Source organism: Aegilops tauschii, chromosome 5 (assembly GCF_002575655.3).
Source record: "Aegilops tauschii subsp. strangulata cultivar AL8/78 chromosome 5, Aet v6.0, whole genome shotgun sequence".
Classification (NCBI taxonomy): domain Eukaryota; kingdom Viridiplantae; phylum Streptophyta; class Magnoliopsida; order Poales; family Poaceae; genus Aegilops; species Aegilops tauschii.
Genome location: NC_053039.3, coordinates 523,943,725 through 523,953,020, shown reverse-complemented (window position 1 = coordinate 523,953,020; position 9,296 = coordinate 523,943,725). Strand labels below are relative to the sequence as shown.

General features: G+C 47.6%; 2 protein-coding genes across 2 annotated transcripts; both read right to left on the bottom strand.

Moving 5' to 3' along the window:
• Positions 1-475: 475 nt before the first annotated feature.
• On the bottom strand, positions 476-1,961 carry LOC109763181 (uncharacterized). The gene is made up of 2 exons (XM_020322033.2): positions 718-1,961; positions 476-510 (listed from the first exon to the last, which is right to left on the bottom strand). Exons 1-2 carry the CDS (start codon positions 1,862-1,864, stop codon positions 476-478), a joined length of 1,182 nt encoding a protein of 393 aa, XP_020177622.1. The 5' UTR covers positions 1,865-1,961.
• A 2,295-nt stretch (positions 1,962-4,256) lies between these two features.
• Positions 4,257-5,910, bottom strand: LOC120965005 (uncharacterized). The gene is made up of 2 exons (XM_040390124.3): positions 4,767-5,910; positions 4,257-4,560 (listed from the first exon to the last, which is right to left on the bottom strand). Exons 1-2 carry the CDS (start codon positions 5,833-5,835, stop codon positions 4,526-4,528), a joined length of 1,104 nt encoding a protein of 367 aa, XP_040246058.1. The 5' UTR covers positions 5,836-5,910; the 3' UTR covers positions 4,257-4,525.
• Between the last annotated feature and the right edge of the window lie 3,386 nt (positions 5,911-9,296).

The window sequence follows — 9,296 nt, the reverse complement described above, 5'->3', positions numbered from 1 at the left end:
GCAGTTTCTGATGAAAGGATTAGAGCAGGGGATTCGTTGTGTGCTAGGGCCTGAAAGGATTAGAGCAGGGGATTTGCTGTGTGCTAGGACCTGATATTTTTCTAGATCAAGTCAGACCCTGCTCATCAGAAAGTACCTAGATGATATTTCACAAGATCGCAAAATGACTGAAGAGATCTTTACAAACTGCAAGCAGGGAAGCAACAACTTGCTAACGAAGTTCCAAAACCCAAAACTGACACCAGCAGCAACATCACAGATGCAAAGCACAGACGCAGCAACTTACTAAGCAAAGTTCCACGCGCCAATGCTAAGACCAGCAGTATTGGTCCTTAACCCAACTTACACAACGTTCCTACAGATCCAGAGCTGCACTTGGGCCATATCTAACATTACTACTACCACCTCCCCTTTGATCCAAAAGTACTTACTCTAGCAGCAACTCAAGCTTTGCCAAAGAACTTCAAGCACCAGCTCACTGCTCCTGGCCGTTACAGGCTACTTCCATTGCTGCAGAAATGCAAGAAAATCATAACATAAACTCAATTGATTGATTGAATCAGGCTCAACGGTATGTACATTCTCCTCAACAGGTAAATTCAGACGTCTCTTTCTTGAGCACATATGTCGTCATGTCTAAAGTTACTTTTCATTTCACTGAAAGATTGTATCAAGGAATTGTACATGATTTATATGTATGCACAAAAGTAATAGTACCTGGGATGTAGAAGCTCATGTAGGGAAAGATTTTTCTGCCAAGGCGAGACACCTTCCTGGCTCGCCCTGCCTTGAGATCAACCATATAGGAACCAACTTGTGTTTTCACAAAAATGACTTGGGTGCCCTCTGCGATGCCACTGACAAGCATTCCACGCACCCACCTGCTAATCCCAAATTCATAGGCTGGGATCGGCAGGGCACCATTAGGGAGTAGCCTCTTAAGATCGATTGCCCTGAGTTTTACCCATCCCGTGGCTCCCTCCGGTCCCCTCTGCATTGACCATAGAGTTAGATTTGTGAAATCAACCACGGCAGCGAATCCCAGCCTGCCATCTTCCGCCGTCGTGAGACGCCCATTGCCATCGATCGGCTTCTCATACATTGACAAGCGGAGAGTACCAATTTGGCACTCCACGATGCCACTAGTGTTGAAGTAGAGTGCATCGCCCACAATGACGCTAGGCGCACCCAAGTTATAGGTATACTCCACATTGGGGTGATGAACAGAGGTGAGCTTGCCCCACACTAGAGTCTCCGACGAGTACATCCAGCCCGATGTGACGCTTTGCCGCTGATTGGTGGTGACGATGACCACACGGTAGTGCCCTCCTTGGCAACCGTGGTGGTCGCAGCCTTGTGCGGCGCATAACACCGCCGCACTGAACGTGAACCGGAGCTCGCCGAAAGTGTCGTCCACCGGTGAGGGTAGGCGGCACCCTTGGCCCGTCATAGGGTCCCAGATGATTAGTCCAACGGTCCCCCCTTCCACGACGTTCCGGTAGGCGGGGTCGAAGGCGAAGATGGCGGGGGCGAAGGCGAAGAGGGCGCGGCCGTGGCGGCAGTCCAGGGGAACCCAGCGAGGATCGTTAGGCTGGCCATGGGGGAGGGCGGAGATGGGGAAGAAGCTGACGTCCTTCTGGAAGAAACCCAGGACGGGAGGTGCTCCGTGGAACTCGCGGTAGCGGCGGCGAAAGCCCGAATCCGCGAGGATGAGGCGCCAGGGCTTGCAGACAGCGGAGGCACGGACGAGACAGGCGGGCTCGTCCGGCGGGAGGCGGAAAAATACCTCCTCGACGAGCTCCGGCGAAAGGCGGAGGAACGGATGCTCTACGAGCTCGTCCATCAGCGCCGCCGCCGGCGGCATGGTGCGGCGGTGTCTAGGGTTTTGGTTGGGGAAGAGTGGAACCAGTACTACATGGGGAAGAGGGTTTGGGTTTGGGTGCGGCGGTGTCGAGGGTTTGGTCGAGCTGCCTTGAAGGAAAAAAGAAAAAGAAAAGAGAAGACGATAATATTATTATTTTTTGCGGAGGAGATGGCGATAATATTGGATAGTACAATATGTAAAATCATCATACAACAATGTATTTTTAGACTTTTAGAAGACAAAACAAATTCTGTGACTTATTTTTAACTGAAAATTTCACATTCACTCACTTATTTCAAGGAAGTGCAACATGCATCTTTGAGGTGATGGAAGCTTTGTTTTTTTGGTGTGACACGTGCATTTTTCTAGTGAGATGGAAATATCGACGTTCCATTTAAAATGAAATGATTTCCCGTTTGATGGGAAAAAAATCTCTTATCTATGTCGCCATGCTATGTGAATAATGTTTCCATGCAATGGATTCTTTTCTTCATATCGAAAATATTTCTCAATTTGAAAGAAAAACTATTTGTAATGAAAAAGAACTATTGAGGGAAGTATTTTCGAAAAATAGTGGATACATCGTATGGCGTGTCGAATCAATCCACCAATGGAAAGAGAGGAGTTGATGTAGATCAACGCGTTTAGTACTTCCCATGAAAAGACTCCCATGCAATTAGGTTTTCTCCTCCTCCTGTCGGTGTCGCCGCCTTTCTGACCCGCCTGCGATGGCCTTTGGGCCATGGAGGTGCGGATGACCTCGAGAAACCGGCCGAAGGGGAGGGGGCCGCTCTTGTTCTTGTTAGGTTTAGCGTCTTGGTTGGGTTGTATGGTGGCGGCGATGTCTTTCAGTAGGAATAATGTCTCTGACGTTCGATCCCATTCTTAATGATGGTATTCATCAGATCTCGCGGGATTCGATCAATGATGGTCTTTGGCAGATATATTTCGATCCAGTCTTCGTTCATGTGTTTACTTGTTTGATCCTTCCGATCTACAACTCTCTTTATCGCTGATAGTTGTTCCTTTGGTGTGTTGCTCCAGTGGGACCTTAGTACGACGACTTCTTGAGTGTTTAGTACATCAAGGATTGCTCCGCTCTGGGTGGGGCGCTTTCAGCTGCTTCAATGCTTGTAGGTCACTAGGTTGTCCATGGACCTGCTTGTAATTTTATTACCTCCCAAAAAGAAAATCAATTCGCTGCTGCCACGTATCAATCCGAAGGAAAATGCATGACGACAGCATGGATGGTGGAGCGAAGCTACTTCAACGATGACAACACCCCAACGCGTGCCATAGTTTGCAACATAGCCTGAGTTGCGGACCTTTCATAGTGTGGAAGAAGAATAAGCCAATACTATGCGAAAATCCTAATCTGAGCTCAAGCTCAAATGCTATTGACATGAATAGTAAAAAAAGATTAATAAAAAATATATAAAAACCTGATTATTTTGGCAAACATTAAGAAATGTTTCGACTTTCGAGTGCTTACAAATTTCATCATCATATCACATCTGTGGAAGCCGTGGAAGGAAATAAAATCAGCGCTTCAAAATGCTTTCGAAAGTTTAGCATCTTCGAAGCATCAATTTTGTTTTTTTCCCACGACATCCATGAATGTGATTCCAAGATGAAACTTAGCAAGCACTCAAAACATTTCTTAATGTTTGTCACACAAAAAATTGTAATTTTTTTATTTGACATGATCATAAGAACCTAAAGAAAGGATTCAGAAAAAACATAGCTCGAAGGAGCTACTTTTGGGGAGTTCTTGAGTTATAAGTAGTTTTGAAATAGCTTAGCTCGCAACTAGTGACGGCGAGGGTTTAGTGTCAGCATATTTTGATCCCGTGCATGATTTTACAGCCCAGATTACAGTCAAAATGGTTCTACCAACTGAAGCAAAAGAGGTCGGTTCTAGCAACTGAAGCAAAAGAGGTGAAGGTAAAGAGCTGGGAACGGTGACAAACCAAAGTGCTCTAATCGAGGAAATTCAACTTGGGCCGCTGGATGCTGCTTGGACGTCCAAGATTACAAGATTCCACTTTGCATCCGTTGTCTGAATCTGAACAGTAGGTCGCTTTAACTGAAGAAATAGCTGCAATTTCTGAAGAGACGATCAGAGTAGGGGTTTGCTGTGGGCTATGGCCTGACAGTGTTTAACTGTTTAGACCTCAGATGCAACAGAGTCGCTTCTCCGGGATAAAAATAGAGACCAGACATGTAAAGAATGGAAAGAAATACTTGAAGACCTGGTATTTTTCCAAGATCAAGTTAGAACCTGCTTATTAGAAAGTACTCCCTCCTTTCCACGACAAGAATCAGTTTTGACCTAAAACCACGACAAGAATTATGGAACGGAGGGAGTACCTAATAAGTGTCCACACTTAGATTTCGAAACCATTCAGGTCTTTTCCCATGGCAAACAATCTTTGAGTCGCGCTCGTGTCAGCATATTTCACAAGATCACAAAATGACTGAAAAGATCTTTACAAACTGCAAAGCACGGAAGCAACAACTTGCTAACGAAGTTCCAGAGCCCAAAACTAACACCAGCAGTAACCTCACAGATGCAGAGCCATACTTGTGCAAAACATCACTACTTCCACCTCCACCAACTTGCTCCAGCAAGTAGAGCTTGACAAACACTAAAGCACCAGCTCACTGCCCCTGGCCCATAGAAGCTGCTTCCATTGCTGCAGAAATGCAAGAAATTAGAACATAAAATCAACTGATTGATGAATCAGGTTTAACTGAATGTACATTTTGCTTACACACCGACCACAAGGCACAAACACGCCAGGTAAATCCACAAGTTCAGAGGATCATTAAGAAAATATGGACTGACAGATCGTAAAACGGGATTTTGCAGGGTTGTATATATTTACATAAGTAATAATACCTGGGATGTAGAATCTCATGTAGGGAAAGACTTTTCTGCCAGGATCAGATACCTTCCTAACTCGCCTTGACTTGAGATCGACCATATAGGTACCAACACATGAGCTCACAAAAATGATTTGGGTGCCTTCGGCGATGCCACTAATTCCATCTTCAGGTGCTGGAATCGAAAGGGCCCTGTCAGGGAGCAGCGTCGTAAGATCGATTACCCTGAGTTTTGCCCATCCCATGGCTCCCTCTGGTCCGGTCTGCATTGACCAAATGGTCAGGTTTGTGACATCAACCACGGCAGCGAATCCGAGCCCCCCATCTTCCGCCGTCATGACATGCCCCTTGGCATCGGTCGGCCTCTCAAACATTGACAAGCGAAGTGTACCAAGTTGGCACTTGATAATGCCATCCAAGTCAAAGTAGAGTGCATCACCCACAAGGACGCTTGGCGAACCTCGGTTATAGGTATACTTGGTGATATCGGGGTGATGAACAGAGGTGAGCTCGGTCCACACACGAGTCTCCGACGAGTACATCCATCCCGCTGTGACTTTTTTCTGATGATTGGTGGTCACGATGACCACACAGAAGTGCCCTCCTTGGCAACCATGGTGGTCGCAGCCTTGTGCGGCGCAGAGCACCGCCGCGCTGAACCAGAGCACGCCGTCGTCCACCGGTGTGCGCAGGCGGAGCTCGTGGCCCGTCAGAGGGTCCGCGATGGTTATGTAAACGGGCTCCCCTTCCCCGAAGTACCGGCTGTAGGACTCGAATAGGTAGCGGCCGTGGCGGCAGTCCAGGGCCTTCACTTTAGCCCAGCGGGAGCGGACAGGCTGGGCAGGGAGCGCCGATATGGGGCGGAAGCTGGCGTCCTCTTGGACGATCCCGAGGACCGGAGGTGGTCCGTGGAATTCACGGTAGCGGCGGCGAAAGCCCGCGCTGGCGAGGACGCGGCGCCAGGGCTTGCGGACGGCGGAGGCGCGGACGAGGCAGGCGGGCTCCTCCGGCGGAAGGCGGAGGAGGACCTCCTCGACGAGCTCCGGCGAAAGGCGGAGGAAGGGATCCTCTACGGGCCCGTCCATCAGCGCTGGCGGCGGCGGCACGGTGATGGTGCGGCGGAGGCGAGGGTTTGGGTGGGGGGAGGAGTCCAGAATCTACGGAAGTCTCGCTTCGTGTGGGTTCGTGCAATCAGTGTCGTGCGTTCGCGCCGCTTCATTTCATCGTGCTCCGTGGCTGGCACGTACACCATGCTACACTTTTGGACGTGTTTGGTTACATTGCCGATTCAGCCTGGCCCGGCGAGTCTGGCTTTATTGAGCCGGTTTGAAGGGATGCAGGCCAAAAAACTCGCCTAGCTCTATTGAGCCGGTTTGAAGGGATGCAAGTCAAAAAACTCGCCTGGCTCTATTGAGCCGGTTTGAGGAGATGCAGGCCAAAAAACCCCAGATGCATATAGTTTGGTTGCCTGCATGCCCCTAGTTGCATGGGACAACCATTTTCGACTCGGCGTTTGGTTGCCCGCATTGCATTAGGCGCACATATGACATGGTGTTTGGTTGCAACCTGCATAAGGTGTTGTCACCACTTCTAACTAGTGGTGAGCTTACCATACAGAATGTAGCGCCATCTACTTAAACAAATGACAGTTCATCCTAACTACTATCAAATGACAGTTCAAATTATTAAGAGACATTGGCTAAATAGGGGATAGTTCATCGGTGCTATCAGATCTTCCTCTTCCTTTCCTCTTCTTCTACTTCTGCTTCTGCTTCTGCAGCTGCTTCTACTGCTGCTGCTGCTGCTTCTTGTTCTTCTTCCATCTTCTTCAAATCCTGCACTGACCTCTGTTAAGCCACGTCGCCTCTGCCCACTCCAACTTTTTGTTCTTCCAAGCGTCATTGTCAAATGCCTCCACACCATGGCCGGAGCTAACAACATCGTCAGGCTCGACATCTTCCTCCTCAGGCACGTGTTCATCAAAGCCCCACCGGAGGATCCAGTTATGCAGAATGCAACAAGCAAGAACTAGCTTAACCTGAGTGGAGTATGGGTGGAATGGCTTCTGATCCAGGATCTTAAACCTATTCTTCAGAGCTCCAAATGCCCTCTCAACAGTTACTCTAAGGCTGGAGTGTCTGAGATTAAACAACTCCTGTGCAGTCCTAGGATAGTTCCTACCAGAGAACTCGTTGAGATGGTATCTTGTTTTCCTGAAGGGTGGAAGAATACCCGGCCGACATGCATAGCCAGCATCTCCAAGGTAGAACTTGTCATCGGGGATGTTGATCCCATCAGGTCGACTCATGCTGTCAGTGAGAATGTTAGCATCATGCGCTGACCCCTCCCAGCCAGCCAGCACATATGTGAACTTCATATCAGTGAGAATGTTAGGAAAATTTAAAAACTTAAATTTGGACATGTTTTGTAAAAAGTGTAGGAAAAATGTAAAACAGCTATAACTTTTGCATACGATGTCAGAAAAAAAACGTATAATATATCAAAATGTTCAGCACGAAAATCCGCATCCGATTTTGTCTTTTCCACGGCCTGTTTGCAAATTTTTAGAATCCTCAAATTCTAAAAGGAAAAAAAGTTATGCTCAAATTTCAGTTTTTTTGAATTTTTGTTAAATCTGGTCAAACTACTTATTCAAGAAGTATTAGTGTTACTAAATAATTATTCAAGAATATTAGTGTTACTAAATAATTATTTTAGTTTTTTTGAATTTTGGTCAAATCTGGTCAAACTGTGGTCAAACAATGGTCAAACTAATTATTCAAGAAATATTAGTATTACTAAATAATTATTTCAGTTTTTTTGAATTTTGGTCAAATCTGGTCAAACTATGGTCAAACTACTTATCAAGAAATATTAGTGTTACTAAATAATTATTGTTTTTTAGAACAATAGTTTCAAACTCAAACAGTGAAATGTGTGACTTCATGCTCAAGCTAAATTCCTGAGGGTTAATAGGATTGACATCTTACTATTGTCAGGAAAACAACAAGTGCAGACTTGGAAACGAGGGAGAATAGAACCCGGAAGTTAAGCATGCTCAGGCTGGAGTAGTGAGAGGATGGGTGACCGTCCGGGAAGTTAGATGATTTGGAATGATGAGGGGTGATTAGAGATTGGAGGTTAAATTGAGCAGTGATGAGGGGTGATTAGAGATTAAAAAAATTTAAAAATTTTAAAATAAAAAAAATTCAAAAAAATCATAAAATTACCAACCGGGACTAAAGGTGGACCTCCAGGCAGCGGCCACGTGAAGGGCCTTTAGTCCCGGTTCGTGTAAGAACCGGGACCAAAGGGGGAGGCTTTAGTAACGACCCTTTAGTCCCGGTTCCAGAACCTAGTCGACATCGACGGTTCGTTCAGTGGGAAATCGATCCTACACCTAGCTTAACGGCCTAACCACTAAGCTAACAAAGGGGGAGGGGGTGCTGCTTACCGGCATCGGAGACGAGGACGGCGTAGGGGGAGCCATGGCACAGACTAGGTCGACTAGACGGTGGCCAACAGCAAGGGCAGCACCAGATCCGCCGCAAACGCCGCCGCCTCTTCCGCCGCCGCCGCTGCCTATAGCGTAGATCTGAAATCGCAGCCGCCGCCGGTGGTGAGGCAGTAGGGAAGAAAGGGGGCAGTGGCTATGGGTGAGCGAGTGAAAGGAGGGTGAGGCTAATTTGGCGCCGGGACGGCGCGCCAGATTTCCATCTCCCGCCATCCCCCTCGCCCTCGCCTCGCTCCCGCCCGTGCGACCTCGCACCGCACTCAGCCTGGCTCGCGAGAAACTGCCGATCGAGCGTTTCCAGCGAGCCAGGCTCTATGCTGCTTTGAGGAGCGTGCGATGCAGGCCCAACAGGAAAACCAGGCAACCAAACAGGCCTCTCCCTTCCTGCGCGGGCCTGGTTGGACTCGATGCGGGTAACCAAACACGCCCTTTACCAAGCAACGCGTTCTAGAGCAAAACGAACCAACTTGTGATTGTGTGATTGGATGGTTGGAGGGACTGTGGTACCCAGTCCACCAAGATTCAAATCCTGATGCTCGCATTTATTTCTACGTTTATTTCAGGATTTCCGGCGATGCGCATTCAGTGGGAGGAGACGTTCTCGTCGACCCTTCGTAAATTTCAAGATGATATGCCGGCTCAGTCTTTCAGAGGTGCTTATAGGGGTAGTATATGCGTGTGTGCGTTCATAGGGGTGAGTGTATGCGCATGTATATGAGCGCTTGTTCTGTACTGTGTGAGAAAAAAAACGCGTTCTAAACAACATCACAAAATACGCCAAATAAGTAAAATCATAACTTGTTTGATCTTGAATTTTTTTTAACACAGTACAGACACAGATGCTCATACATACACATACACTCATCCCAGTGAACGCGCCCACGCACAACCTATCTTTGTGAGTATCTCCGAGAGACTGAGCCGGCACATCATCTTGAGATTGACGAAGTCGCCACAGACACCTTCGTAGTCGACTGGAACATCTTCTCCCACTGAATGCATATCGCCGAAAGGTTTGGAATAAATCCAAAA